The sequence below is a fragment of the Argentina anserina genome, chromosome 5 (assembly GCF_933775445.1).
Source record: "Argentina anserina chromosome 5, drPotAnse1.1, whole genome shotgun sequence".
NCBI lineage: Eukaryota > Viridiplantae > Streptophyta > Magnoliopsida > Rosales > Rosaceae > Argentina > Argentina anserina.
In genome coordinates this window covers 8,880,429-8,896,598 of record NC_065876.1, presented here as the reverse complement: position 1 = coordinate 8,896,598, position 16,170 = coordinate 8,880,429, and the positions used below count along the sequence as shown (strand labels likewise).

Genomic DNA, 16,170 nt, shown 5'->3' with positions numbered 1-16,170 from the left:
GATAACTTATATTGATTTCTAGTTCTGCAAATCTAATTGAAACCCAGAAATCAGATACGATTTCTCAATGTATATGCTCTTTATAATGATTTCTCATGTCTTCATCTGTTTTGACCAAATCCTATTAAACCCAAACATCTAAAGTTGCAAAAAATCCAACACCCAAGTATATGCTCCATCATCACAGCAAGAGCCAAATCCTATTAATTTCTTACTTGAGCAAGAAAAAAGGTTGTCGCATGATCATTGAAATAGAGTTCAATTTGCAGAAACCCAGAAATCAGATACGATTTCTCAATGTATATGCTCTTTATAATGATTTCTCATGTCTTCATCTATTTTGACCAAATCCTATTAAACCCAAACATCTAAAGTCGCAAAAAATCCAACACCCAAGTATATGCTCCATCATCACAGCAAGAGCCAAATCCTATTAACTTCTTACTTGAGCAAGAAAAAAGGCTGCCGCATGATCATTGAAATAGAGTTCAATAGTCAATGCCCAAACATCTAAAATCGCAAAAAATCCAAGACCCAAGTATATGCTCAATCATCACAGCAAGGAAAAACTTCGAACAAAAATTGAACCAAGTACCAGAATCAATTAACATACCCGGAGAGAGATCGTTTCTTCTATCGCCCTTTGACCTCGATCTTTGTCTCTATATCCCTAACGAAATACCAGAATATGAGGAAGATTTCCAATGAACTGGATAGAGGAGGAACCAACCGATGGAGGCTGCTATAGAAGCCTCAGGAATGAGGAGAACGACGCAAGGATGTGGGAGTTATAAGAAAATGACGATCGTGGACTCTTACACAGACGCAAATGGCAAGAGTGCAGTTATAAGCAGACAGAGGGCATAACCGTAATTTCCTCGCGAGCTGGGAACAATACTTAGCTACAGGGCACCGACCAACTCAAAAATAGTATATAGTAAATATGATTTGACTTTTGAGTTTCAGTGTTATTTTTGGCATTTGAGTGTTTACTGCTTTCAAGTGACAATGGTACGTGGGCTTTTTTCATGTCTGGTGTGTACATTGGCGACGACTTTCCCACTAGGTTATTGACCCAATCATCATTGCCAAATTAGGTCGGGTCATGATACATATCTGATATCTCTACCGCTTATGAGTTTTGATAGAAGACAAGTTTAGAGTGGGTCAAAAAAAAAATAGTTGATGTTAAAAGTCGGACGTGAGATGTAACATCAAAAATGAAGCACATCACTTGTGACAAAAATCTATATGCCCGTGCTACTAATAAAGATTAGTCAGCTGTTAAATCTTTATTGGTGACATATTTGGCACAGGTGATGTGCTCTCGTATAACATGCATCTGATGGATAGTAAATAAATTTATAAATGAGAATTCATTATAATTTATTAGTCTTTCTATCTGCATCTACACCCGTACAAAAGCAAAAACTCTTAATTTATTTTTTACTCTCCCACAATCTTCTAGATGATTTTACTTTTAGTTTTGTGTCTAAATTATAATAATTTATTTTATACATTATGCTCAATTGTGTGAAAGTTAATAAACTATGTGTTTTTTTAATAGTTTAAAAATTTTACCATTTGAATCTCCTCTTTTTGGTTTATTAATAGATAACGAAGTGTTAGATTTCCATAAATTCAGAACTACATTATAGAGAAGAAAATCAACATTATTCATACTTGACACTGGTTGAGAAGATCGACCGAAAAAAAAAACAAAGAAAACAAGAAGAAGAAGAAGAAGATGATGATGAAATAAATAACATATAACCAAGTTTCCCACAGCTTCGTCTTCAAGTATTCAGCTCCAAACCAAAGAAATACTTCTCAAAAGAAAAAAAAACATCGAAATACTTCGATGCAACAATAACATCATACTAAATCAATAAATTAACCCATAATTAAACAAGGTTTGAATGATCAAGTAGCTTATTTAGTAGAGATGAGAGCAGCTTCTTTGCTTTTGAGAGCAGCTTCTTTGGTAGACATGAGAGCTTCCTGGCTCTGCCTGAACAGCTTGTGCTGGATATGCTCAAAGAAAGTCCGCGGTGGAAACATCGCCGGCTCCTCCTCGGAGACAGTCTCCGGAAGCGGCTTAAGGATGATCTTCTCCTTGGCCGGCTCACAGAAAACCGCCCACGAGATCCTCACCTTCTCCTTGTTGACGAGCCCCCTGTGAAGAATGCTCTTGTACTTGCCATTGCTCAGAATCTCTAAGGTGTCGCCGATGTGCATGACGATGGAGTTGGGCACACATTTCGCTGTCACCCATTTGCCGCCGTAAAAGAGCTGCAGGCCGGGAACCATGTTGTGGAGGATGAAGGTGAGTGCACTTACGTCGGTATGGGCTTCGACGCCGAGTGCAAGTTCCGGCTGAGGGCATTTTGGGTAGTAGTTGATCTTCATTTGCAGTACGAGTTCTTCAAGTCCACCAACTTCCTTCTCAAGCCTCCCTTCTTCTAACCCCAAGCCGAGTGACAGTATGGTCAGTATCTTGGTTGCTAGCCCCCTCAGTTCCTTAGCGTACTCGCTTGTAGCCACACTACACGTATATGAATATGATGCCAATTAGAAAATGTACAAACACAAGTGCGAGATCAGTGTGAGCCAAAGTGTAGGTGGGGTTGTAACACTTACATATAATCGGAAGGTGTTTGAGGCCAAATGGACAAGTCGCGCTTGTCCTCAGGATAAACACAATGGAAAAAGTAGTCCTCCCACTCAAGTTGCCCGGAAGCATTGTTTGCAAGCTTGCTTCCGTATCCTTGAATCTTACCGGATACTTGGTCATTGGCATACTTCTCCTTCTGCTCAATTGGGAGATCAAAGAAGTCTTTTCCGGCCTTCTTGACCCGTTCCATGAGCTCGTCGGAGATGCCGTGGTTGACAAGGTGCATGACACCCCAGTCGCTGGCTGCTTTCTTCAACTGCTCCCTGCATTTCTCCCTCACCTTGATGTCTTCGGAGTCTATCTCCTTCAAATCAATGGTAGGTACTTGAGGCCCTTCGGTGCTCTTCTCCTCCTCGAAGATGTCACCGATGTTAATAAGCTCCTCTTTGGGTCTCACGTACTCCTTTGGGATCGTTGAGATCCCGCTGCCGGACAAAGTCTCAACTCTTGAACCAATGGATGAAGCAGTCACCATCTTTGCTTATAGCTAGCTCTAATTGCAACAGCTCCTCACACCTGGCTAGGGCTTGTTGTTATGCTTTAATGATGGAAACTTTACGCCTCGCAGGATATATATAGAAGCAATAACCGAAGTAGTGACCTCCGCAGTTGTTGGATGCATGACAACCGAACAATACCTTATGGGGTCGTCTGGTATTAGTTTATTAATTTCTGCTAATTAAGCCCATGGTTTTCCACTTAGAGAGCGTTATTATCATTTTTTTGAAAGGGAGAGAGCGTTAATTAGAAAAGTGAAGATACTAATATGGGGGCCGGGTTAATTTTGGGTGGTGGAGCATGTGCTGAATGCCTCACCCACCAGACTTTTCAGTTTTTCATACAAACCATGTTTGACTGAGAGTTAAGATCGCGTGGGGGATGATCGAGAACCCTAACCGTCATGGCTCTTGGCTCGGGTCGTCAAAACGATCGATCGATCTGCCCTTTCTAGAAATCTAGCTACCTTGGTTCAGTACGTATTATTGCACCAACGAAACGATCGCTCTGTCCCTTAGTTAATGTTATTTCTACTTAACTAATTAGCTAATTAAACAATAGTCATTTCTTGTAGAATTACACTAATTATAGAGTCATATAGAGCTTATGGAAGGTTGTTCATTTTGTATCAACTGGAATCCGTCGTCGAACATTGAGCAGTACAGTACATATGTATACGAAGTAAACTTGGTTTAGGGATCGGTGTTGTGGACGTTGCTCAGTGCAACTTGTTCCAATTTAGGGATCGATCGCGAAGTCCGACTTGTATATCATTCTGTAATCCAAATTTATATGTATACGAATTTAATACACTGTATTCGCAAAATATATGTACGTTGAGTTATATGATCGAGTTATATCCCCCTTCATTGTTGACCTGATTATAAGCTCAACTGCTCAAGCACGTTTCACCAACCCGTAAAGAATTAAACAAGTCCACCGATCATTTCAATGTAAGCACAGCAACTTCCACCGTCAACGTTCTCTCGAGCTTTCTCTTTTAACATTTCGTTTCTACCGAGGGCTGAAATTTTCCCCGAAATTTCAGTGAAATTTTCAGTTTTTTCGGTCTATGGAAATATCACATACATACTAAGTATTTTTCCGTAGAAATTTTTGAAATGTCTCGATATATCAGGAAATTTTTGAAATCCCCGATATTGTTAGGAAAATCGAATTTATGTCCATTATTTGTTAGCACAAAGGTGTAGACAACTCTACTACACCAACTTGGAGTTCTATATATAGTTTTTTTAATATATATTGTATTACATGTCTCAACATTCACCTAAAATTCAAATAAAACCCAACTAGTTATTAAGAGAAATCGAAACATGTTCACTTCATTACAAGCTTAATGACTTAGGCACTTAGCCAACTCTACTAAGCCAATTCAGTGTTATTTTATGACTCTTTATAATATATATTCTATTTCTAATAAATCTGATAAACAAAAAAATTGGTTATACGTCCAATTCCCAACTAATTAATATACTTAATTGATCTTTTTCTACCTTGAATTATTTACCTATAATTCAATTTCTAACTACGTTTCAAATTAAAACACTATATATTTATAATGGATGTAATACATTGTTGCACCGGCCACTACTCCTTTCTTTTTCAAGTTCCAAATGTATTAGTAGATTTTTAATAATTATCAACGATTGTTTCATCTCAGATTACTATAACTCACTATAATTAATATATATATATATATAATAATTTCTTATGAAATAAAGTAGATAATTGATAAATTAAACATCTCTAAAAATTTCATTCAAAATTTCCATGTTTTTATATAAATTTCTAACAATTTACTCAATTATTTTTTAAAATCGATATTTCCCTAAATTTCCGTCAAAATTTCTAATTTTTGGACTCTCGATATTTCCGTTCTCGCTGAAATTTTAGTCTTGGACTTTCTACCCGTCATGCTTTTGCCTACTTATCCATATCCGAGAGAATATATCTTAAGCTTCAATAGTGATATAAAAATCAATACACGTCTGACGTCTCATTCATTTCCATTATTAGGTGGCTTGGACCGACTCACATTGCCTTTAATCAAGCTTTAGGGTTACTTGCTAAAGTAAGTTGGAAAAAGAAATATCAATCTAATGGAATTTGGAGCCAGCAATCAAGAAGCAGTATATATATGTGTGGAGCCATATATATGGAGCTTGAGTAAACGCATGCATTATTAGTGATTTAGTGATATCTTAGGATAAACCTCTATGTCATCGGTCTTTTGTTCTTTTGATCCATATTGCTTCGATGAAGAATACTTGTCTTGGACGAAGATCATCGGGAATTCGGGATATGCCCCTTAAACGAGAGGAAGGCTTTGAAGTTGGTCTGGTTTGGTACGAGCCTCGTGTCTTACGTACTTACCGCTATATCCTCATTCATCACACATTATCAACTTAATCAATACTTCTTTAACGATAGTATATATAAATCACTTCCCCCTTAGAAAATATAAAAAACACCAAGAGTTAGCATGCTGGCTCTGAATGTAGTCCCAAAATGTCGTTCTGTAAGACTGTAATCTGTTAGCAATCAAATATACTTCTATACCATATAACATTTATACTTGACTTAATGATATAACGATGTTCATGCACATGACTAAGGTTACTGAGATTAATGTACGTTAGACCTTAATTTGTCAATAAGACAACATCTACATCATTACTTTAAGGCAAAAAGGCCGATTTGCACCCTAAATTTGGTCATAATTGTCAATTTGCACCCTGAAGTTGTATTTGAGTCAATTTACCTCCTAAACTTAGTAAAAAAAATACCGATTTGCATCCTATCCGTTAAATTTAATATTTTTCATCCAATTTTAAGTCACATGTCATGCATTTGAGGGGCAATATTGTCATTATATATTTATTCATATTTAATAATGAAATAAATTAATAAAATTACTTAAGATGAATACTTGTTATAATTTTTTTTCGAAACATGTTATTGATTTATATATTTATTAGTTTACGTAATATGATATGTTAAAAGATATTAGAAAAATATAAATAAATACATTGAAAATTAAAAATAAATGTGTGTTCTGTGAGAATTAATATTCTACCATTGTGTGTGTCTTAGCCCTATTAGGTTTCCTGTTAGAGATAGATTCGCATCTCTGTAATAGATTAGGACTCCGAATCCTACGGGATTGTGGTTATGTAATGCTTATATATAGGCCACATTATCAATAATTAAACGGTTACGTTTTGTTCTATTACATCATTATTATTATCGTTTTATTCCTCCTCCAACAATGTGTATATATATATATATATATACACAAAACACTATATTTGAATGAGTGGGTATGTTGAATATATAATTCGAAGTATGGTTAAGTATGTAGAAAAAAGATGTAAATAAATAATTTGATTAAAAAATAATCCTCCTGTTAAAGAATATTTTTATTTGTTTTTAAGAAAAATATAAATAGAAAATGACAACATTACCCCTCATGTGCATGATATTTGATGCAAAATTGGATAGAAACAGTTAAATTTAACGGATGAGGTGCAAATCAGCAATTTTTACCAAGTTTAGGAAATAAATTGACTCAAATACAAGTTCAGGGTGCAAATTGACAATTTTAACCAAGTTTAAAGTGTATTTTAATAATTTTGCCTTATTTTAATTGACCTGATCGACGTAGGTAAAACAATTTTGGAGCATCAAACTTGCTAAGTGAGCTGTCGATCGTTGGATTTAAGATATGAATGTGCATATGAATATTATCAAGTCACTGTGAGAGGGGTAGCTAGCTAGGTGCAATTCGATCTAATTTGTTAGGTTGGAATGAAACAAATGATTTCAGATTGGAAAAAGGTCTCTCTTGGGAAAAAGGTCTCGATCTCTTAATTAAATATATATTAGCTAGCTAGATCTACTACTCGTTTTCTACTTACAGAAGTAGTTGTCTTCGGCTTTATATGCATGCCTAGTCTTGGTAACATACTACATTCTGGAAAAAGATAGAAGATCAATTTTAGTTCTGTAAAGAAGTTTAACTTTTTGTTCTTTGAAAGGGAATGGTATTGATATAGACTTAAGGTGCTGACCCTTGAATCGTTTTTCCTTTATTCTTTGGAAGGGAAAGAGGTTCAAGTTTGGCTTTATATTCAAACACAATTCCCGGTTTGGGTTTAAAGTTGAAAAACTTAAAAATGGTCAAACTCAATTTTAAATAAGTAGGATCTCACTTGCTTTTTAAAATCGTAATTATTAAAACTATGTTTTACAAATAAGTAAATTATAAAAAAACTTACTACACAGAAAAACACCATTATGATTTAAATATAAGTACTTATTTTCCTCTAAACTCAATACCAAACTAAACCTTAATAATTATCAACATTTTCACACACATCTTTTCCTTTTGAAAATCATAATAAAGTTAAAGTAAATTGCTTGGGCTGGTATATTAGTTTATGCCAGATGTGCATAACGCGCGGCTATAATTTGATAGTCATACCTCTTCTCCAACTGATGAGGCATATAGACATGGCGCCAAGTGGATTTGACATAGAGGCCTTAATTGTCAAATTTGACAGGCCGAGCCGCTCATGTCTTCTATATCTTATGATTTCTTTTTTTCCTTCTATCTTTCCTTCTCGTCTCTCTCCCACTCTCTTTCTGTCGAAACACATTTGTAGATATCAAAGACATCATCTTCGTCTCTTTTCTCTCGCTGCAAATCTATCATCCCACAAAAGCTTATTTCGAACCATAATCCTTCATACCATAATCCCTATATACATGTTTTCCTCGATAAGAGGTACAATATAAAATTTATAAAATTCCCATATGTCATTACATTTTCTTGAGATATATTAAAATTCTCTATATACATGTTTTCCTCGATAGTACAATATAAAATTTATAAATTTTAACTTCTACATTTATGTTAGGTTAATTATAAAGAGATGAATGAATACAAAAAAATTAGTCTTGCAAATAATAACCTACTAATTTTCAGTTTCAACATAAAAATTTACCTTTAAGATAGATAATTTAAATTACCAAAACATAAATATTACATTCATTATCTACCTTAATTGGAATTAAAATTGTAAACATAATTTCTATAATTTTAGCAATAATGATGAGTTAAAAGAAATCATAAGCAATCTACAATTAGGTACTTTAAAAGAGAATTTAATATTATAGTTGACTAATCAAATTTAAATAGTGGCAATATATAATTCTTGTTAAAACGAAAGACAATTTATAAACTTAATTGTCAATATTTGAAGGAAAATTAAAATTAAATGATAGGTGGGTTTATTATAAAGTATGTTCGAAAAATGGGTGTAAAACGAAATACCAAAAAAAAAAGGAAACAAATTTGAAAAAATATTAAAAAATTGAGTCAACCCGATATATTGGAGTTTGACCAATATTTGACCATTGATTGCTAAAATCAACCGATATGGGGATATCCTATCGGTTTCTAAATATTGTCAATATATCCAATATTTAGAACACTGCCCAGACCAAACTACTAGTTTGAGAGGGAAAGTAAAACAGGTTTGATAATCAGCTTTCTCCTTAAAAATTCAAACAAAGGCTTGATCTGCAACTTTGGGTCATTGAAATAAAGTTTAATTAGTGATAAACGATGGAAATAGGAAATGAAAGATTAAGGGAAGGGTGGATATGCAAATGGGATATAGATATAAGATTCTTGTAGAATTGGAGTGGATTTCGACTAATGGTTTGCTTCCAGAGCAAAGTATGAGGCATTTTTTTGTTATATTGTGAGAAGTCTCAAGTCAAATGCACTTGTAGACATCATACCAACCTTTGTTTCTTTTGCATAATTTGAATCCTCTTCAATCTGGGCTATAGCGACAATGCAACAATAAGCATGAACTAAGTGCTTGCTTTGTTTGGTTACAATTGCATAAATGATAACACCAGCAGAAATAAAAGCAAGATAAAAGATCACTAAACATTATAATAACATTCAAAATTGACATTTCCATTGGAGTTAACATTTGCCAAAATTCGCATAAGTCAAATTTGCCATGTAAGACGTCAAATTTTGAATTTGACAAAAATAAAAGACATCTCCAACAAAATATTTCAATCCTATGTGGTAACATAACAACTATAATTGACATCTCAAGAACAACTCCAACAAAGATGTTATTTGCCATGTGAATGACTTTACTAAGCAACAATGTCAAATTTGACTATAGTAAAACCTCTAGTCATTTTTTTATTACTTTGTCTCTCCTTCAATATCTCCTTCTCCTTCATTCTCTTCTAAGTCTCACTTTTCTCTTTCTTCATAAAATATAAATATGTTTTGACAAATTTGTTGGAGTAAAAATTTCTCTAAATTGTTAAAATCTACCTCACATGTTAAATTTGAGGGGTATTTTAATACACACCCAAAATTGTACACCTCTTTTAAAGTAAACCCACATTTAAGACTATAGATTTCCTATAATTTAGGTTAAATTAAAAATAAAATATATATTATTCGGGTTGAACAAAAAAACCTAATCTTGCTTGGAATTACTAAACTTGCTACTATCCTAAACAAAATTCGTTTTCTCATTAACATCCTTAATTGAAGCATCTAGTATTGATTTCAATCTCATCCTTGATTGAAGCAATAAAATCAATACCCTGGTAATAGGAAGCTATGCAATCTCTCTCTCTATATATTTTCAAAAATAAAAAACATGATATCCATATCAAAGAAGATTATCAATATCAATAGCTCCAATTTTAATCATACAATGCAGTAGTTTTAGTTTGTGATGTAAGTGAATTGCTAGAAGTTAGTGGGTGGCGACATATCTATCTAATCATTGAGGCACAGTTGATGATATGTTTTTATGAGTTCTATTCGATATGTATGTTTGGTGTTTCTATATATACTCAGTAGGACAATATGCGTGTTTGATTCAAATCAATTGGAACATGTGCGCTAAGTATGTATGCACTATTCCTTCTATTCCTTGTGATTTGTGTGGGTATAATAAGTTCTTTGATTCTATAAGATAGGTATAAGTGAGTTGGAGGTTTTGTTATGTTGAATATGTACTAATTTTTGTTTTTATTATGTTGGTAAACATCGATCTTTCGAGTCTGTTTAGTAAGATCATTTGTGTAGATTTTTGTTGATCATATTGAGTAGTACTTAACTTTGCTTCTATTTTGTTGGTTCATACCTTTCAAATCTATTAAGTAAAAGTTGTTTTGTGGAGTTGTTTCGATTTAGATTGTATAAGTAGTTTAGTTTTGTATCCTAATTTTTTTAGTTAAGTGAATATTCAAAATCAGACAGATTTATATATTTCCTTATTATAATTGTTTGACTCTTCCTTGTCTTAGATTTTCTCTAATTGTTACGTTTATGTTACGTGTTACATGTTAATTAAATTGAAAATTAGTCGAACTATATTTAAGGAGATGTGATAACTAAAGGACAAAAAATAAAATAAAAAAATGATAATTATAGAAATAAAACCTAAAAGGAAGGTTGATATATTTCTTTTGGGTGTAGATTTAAAAAAAATATGGGTGTGGGTTTAATTTAAACAGAATTCTCCAATAATGGGTTTTTATCTAATTTTCTCTAAATTGAAAGTTGGACAAAAAAATTAACTATTTTGTTAGAGATGGTCGGACAATAAGATCTTGCCTTAGTTTAATAACTTAAATGTACCCATCTCGTGCCTTGGTGATTGCGGGTAGAATGCGGATAGTAACTTGCTTCTATCGTATCTCACAAATACACATTTCTTGGGAAGGGAATCAATCAAGTTGTTGATGTTATGACAAACTTAGGCCTCATCATTAAGTCTGTGGATCAAGTAGGCCGATGGAGGCCCACAAGTCCGATGGGACTAAAGCCCAGCCCGGCACGCATAAAAGCACGTATAGGCCCGACTTGGTGGGTAGAGGGCCAAACTTGGTTAAGGGGTGAGAAACCCGGCCCGCAAATATATGATATATAGTTATATACAAATAATCTAATTATATATTATGCTAATATGCTAAATAATAAATATTTATATATACAAATAATACTGCTATTATAAATATCAGTACATATCTCCATTAATCATGTAAATTTCCCGTAATTAAAAGAGAAAAAAAAATAAAAATAGAAATTTCAAGATAGTGATGAATGTAACTAATGCATATTTAGAATACATACATATTTGCAGTAGTCACTATTGATTACAGTCCATTTTTCTCAAAAAGATGATGATCTTGTGTGCGTTGTTGATTAGGTACACAAAATATATACAAAAATAAATTAAGCACACAATATATATATATATATATATTGAATATGCAATAAGATAGATTATGTTTCAGGAGAATTACTATTCTACCATTGTGTGTCTTACCCTTATTAGGTTTCTTGTTAAAGATAGATTCACATCTCTGTAATAGATTAGGACAATGAATCCTACGACATTGTGGTTATGTAATGCCTATATATAGACCTCATTATCAATTAATAAAGGGTTACGTTCTATTCCATTACGTTGTTATTATTCTCATTTCGTTTCTCCTCAAACACGTTATCAACACTTTGTTCTACAATGTCTGAACGACGAGGCTACCACCAGAAATTTATCCCTAGCCCTGTAATTCTTCCACCCCCCCCTCCCGTCAGCCTTTTCTTTTTGGCATCGCCGGAAATTTTGATCCGACAAATTGTTGTCGAAGAAAAAAAAATGGCAAATCGTAATTTCTATGGGCACCCAAGATTTTCCACTGGGCACCCTACCTTCATTATCGACCCCGCCGCCAGTGACCTGGTTTTTTGATCCGGCTACAATTTTTTCGTCGAGTCTCCCCCGACTTTGTCGTCATCCCAGCCCAAACGCCAGCGCCCGACACTTGGTTTTCCGGTTACTTCCTCAACCCAGGACTCGCAGTTCTCCACCCTTATCAAGCCGTTCCGACAACTTGCTCCCAGGAATCGATGGCTTAACCTCAGCGCCAACGCTTAGACGCTATTGGGCGGCCTTGCACAGCCGCTTGCTCAACCCAGATCTGTTCCGACCCAGTTCAATCTCCGGAACCGACCCGTGTCAGCCTTTAGGCCTTCTTTTATTTTTTCTATTTAATAATTTAATCGTTTCATTGCACATTTAGTCCCTAACTACGTTTTTACGTGCTCGTAATAGGAAAAATGATCACTTGTCGTACTATGGTGATGACATTCATGCCGAGATGGAAGATTTGTCATCTAATGTGATTTCGATCGTATCCTCAAAATATTTTTATGTCATCGGACGAAGATCGAAAATGAATTCATCAAGAAGCTTTTCTACATGAAGATATTTGAAGATTATCTCATGTTTTTCTTAAAGTTGCTGCTTTTGAACATATATATATAAATAATCAGGCGCTATTAGCCTTCTTCATGTCCATTTTGAGGTCTTTCTTATAACGCCGATGAGACCAAATAGGGATATGATTCCCTTCTTGGTAGACGTTTTTCGTGTGACGGTCCTGGGGGGTCACATTATTATTTCAAGGGAAGAAATCGATTTCGTGTGGTCGCCTGAGTGCACCGTTGTTTTGGGTGCGATCATGAGAATTGCCGATATGCATTGATTATTTTGTGACCATATACATCACAACCCTTCTAATTTCGGTTACATATTTGAATAATTTTGATTATTCGAAACCTATACAACCCTTGTTTCTTATGGATGCGTCGTCATCGCGACTGTTATTTGAATGTTTGAGTTTTCTTAAATTCGCGTTTATAAACGATAATCCCAAGGTCTACATACTCATTTATTTGAGTTGACATCCATTACTCTGAAGCAGCACTATTTACTGACAAAAGCCCTAAACAAAATAGCAAATTCTATGGGACACACTTAAGGTGATTCAATAACTGTCTATGACGTTGTAATACCATAGTTGATCTTGATGCCTGCTCCACATCCAAGAAGCACATGCCATTTTTAGCACATGTATCTATTTATTGAGGGAACTTTGGAGATGGAAACGTAACATTCTTCCATTCTCAAATAAGAAAATTTTTGAACCTCAGACTAAGGCTCTGCCCGATCCGATATGCAAGATTTTTGTTGCTACGGACTTTTGATTATTCAATCCCTTTTGACTATGTTTTCTGCTTACTATTTATCATGTATGACGTTGGCATTGCCATGTTTCTTACTCGACTTTAGCTGAAGTCGTCTATTGGAATTGGAAGCTTGTTTGTATTGTATTAAAGATTGACATACTCAATAAAATTTCTCGTATTCTTTGTTTAAAAGATGATGTTGTGAGAATTTTATTTGCCTTGACTTAGCATGAATGGTCAACGTTTGCAACTCACGTTGTTTTTAAATTGACCGTTTTTGGATTACATGGAACCCCAATAACACTACATTATGAATTTGGATCTTAAAATTTGAAAAATGGACCTCGGAACATCAAAAATTGACGTTGTTTTATCCTTGGCCGTACCCGGTTACTGTTCCGGCATTTTCGGAATGTTTCCGGCATTTTGGCTGCCTCCCTGCCACTTTCCGGCGTTTCCTGCCGGTGTCCCCTGTCAGACCTGCAGCTCTGACCTCCATACCGGCCATCTCCGGTCGCCGCCGACTGGTTTTCTGACAATCGGCGCTGTCGGTTTATGGCGATGTTTTCGTCATTTTTCCGACATATTTCCCGCAGTTTTTTGCTGGCACGTTTTCCCAGTCCAAATTTCACTTGGTGTTGAGTTCTTTTGACATGGTTTTCTGGTTAATTTTTCGATTTTCTCCAAGTCGTTTCATAGCTCAAACGATTTTATTATTATTGGTGACCACCTGCACCAATTGGATGGTTTTTACCACCCTAATTGTTTGGTATTCAACTACTTCAATACCATGTTTTTCCAACTTTTAAGTTGCAGAATGTAGTTATATTGCCATGTGATACATTCGATAGGATTGAACTATTTGTTTTCAATCCTCTTTCTGACAATGTCCTATGGGGTATTGCTTGGAATTATTCCCTGTGTTGTCGGCCCTCTTAATTTATTTTGATGATGTCCCGCGGCGAAATCAAGTGTCTTGCTGATTGCGTAACCACACACCCTATTCTACGGGATAGGTAGTTGTTTTATGGATCTCGTGCGGAGATTGTGCTTTATATCTTTGTGTCTTGCTCAGTTTTAAAAGGCAGTACATGTCAATGATGAATTTTCATCTTGATATTTATGTTAAGAATGGAGAACAATAAATATGTCAGATTTAATTGACAGTAGCTTTTTCAAGCTTCGGCAATACCTTTGTTAGCCTGCAGCAGTATCTTTATGTAACTCAAGATTCTTTGAATCATGGGTTCGGTTTTACTGCATTCTCGGTTTTGACATGATCAATTTTTGTCATTTTGAACGAGATATGATGATTTGAGTTCTTTCAAATTCACATGATCATCTATTTTTCATGTTCACGGAGCGATTAGAGGACCACCTCACCCGTGCTCCACTGATAGAGCGTTAATTAAAACGTCTATAATAAACCATGTAAAACATCATTGTTAGTATAGAATAAGGAGGGATCGTTCAGTCCGGGGAATTGAAGAGAACTCTAAACTTTTAGTATTAACAAATAATGGGGGGTTTGAGATTGATTATTAACTACTAAAATAAAACCTAAATTACTATTTACATGATCGACTTCTCTTTAACAAACTTAAACCAAATTTACCATTACACCACATAATTACAAGTTCGAACCTATCATGCATTCTAATTCGACCAATTACATACTTTTTAGACACCAATACAATTAGAGCCTTAGTGGATCATCTAATCATGCAAGATTTTAATTAATATTTAGATTGACTTAGGGCCTAATCTAAATTTGCATGCAATCGAATTCAATAACACTTAGAGTAGAAATCAAACAAGATTACATTTAAGCACCAAATCTTTGTTGGAGACATGTATCATGTGTAGCGTCACCCACCATGGTTTCACATGCAAATTTCCAGAATTTTTTTACCACTTTTAATTAACACAAACCGAACCTACTTAGGGCATGATTCGATATGTGTCAATATGGTTGATGAATCTAGCACTCAAACACAATCTTAGGGACTGCATCCAAGCACTAAATTCATATGCACATATCTGAAAAATTATCTAAAAGTATGAGAAAGATGATGAGAACACAACAATAGAAATACAAACTTCAATAATTATAAGAACATAAATTCGGTATAGTCTAAAAAAATATCAAATACAATCTGAAAATTCGAATACAAATACAAAACTAATATTTCCACATAAATAACAACTTACAATCTTCATAGACAAAAAATTGTAGATTAACACAAATAGACGAAGCCATGGAGATGAGTTGCGAGAATCACACGTTGTAGAAACCTTGGAGGTGTGTCTTCAATAGTGAAACTCGGTGGAGATGATGAAAGTTTTGGGGTGGACGGCTTGGCTAATTTGTGAGGGAAATTTATGGTGGCATTTTGGTAGAGTTTTGGCTCTTGAATGCTAATGAGAAGTGTTGATATTTGAGAGGTAAAGCCATGCATATATAGAGGAAAGATAGAGGGTTTGAAATTGCTTCTTTCTTCCTATAATAATGCCATGCTTTAATCCCTTAAATCATGGAAAGTTTTATTCCCTAAAACATGTCATGCTTTAATCCCTAAAACATGCCATGCTTTAATCTCTAAAACATGCCATGTTTTATGACTTTAATGATCATCTTATATTTAATTGTTGCATGACTTGGCTCCATCTTTTTTTCTTTAATTATCTCTTCAATCCAATCTGAAAATAAGAAAATAAAATCATAAGTAAGAGATAATTAGTTTCAAAACCTAACAAGGATTCCTAGTCAAACTAGGACTCTAAACCAATTATGCATTTTAACTCATGTAAGCACAAAAATGCATCCAATACCGCTCACGACTCTTACTACGACTCAATGACTCAATAGTACAACAATAAGGGCTAG

At 34.5% G+C, this 16,170-nt stretch overlaps 1 protein-coding gene across 1 annotated transcript; it reads right to left on the bottom strand.

Annotated features, from left to right (window-relative positions):
- Nucleotides 1-1,735: 1,735 nt before the first annotated feature.
- LOC126793759 (leucoanthocyanidin dioxygenase) lies at nt 1,736-3,199 on the bottom strand. Its single transcript, XM_050520377.1, has 2 exons — nt 2,641-3,199; nt 1,736-2,545 (listed from the first exon to the last, which is right to left on the bottom strand). The coding sequence occupies exons 1-2, from the start codon at nt 3,147-3,149 to the stop codon at nt 1,933-1,935; spliced, it is 1,122 nt and encodes a 373-aa protein (XP_050376334.1). The 5' UTR covers nt 3,150-3,199; the 3' UTR covers nt 1,736-1,932.
- Between the last annotated feature and the right edge of the window lie 12,971 nt (nt 3,200-16,170).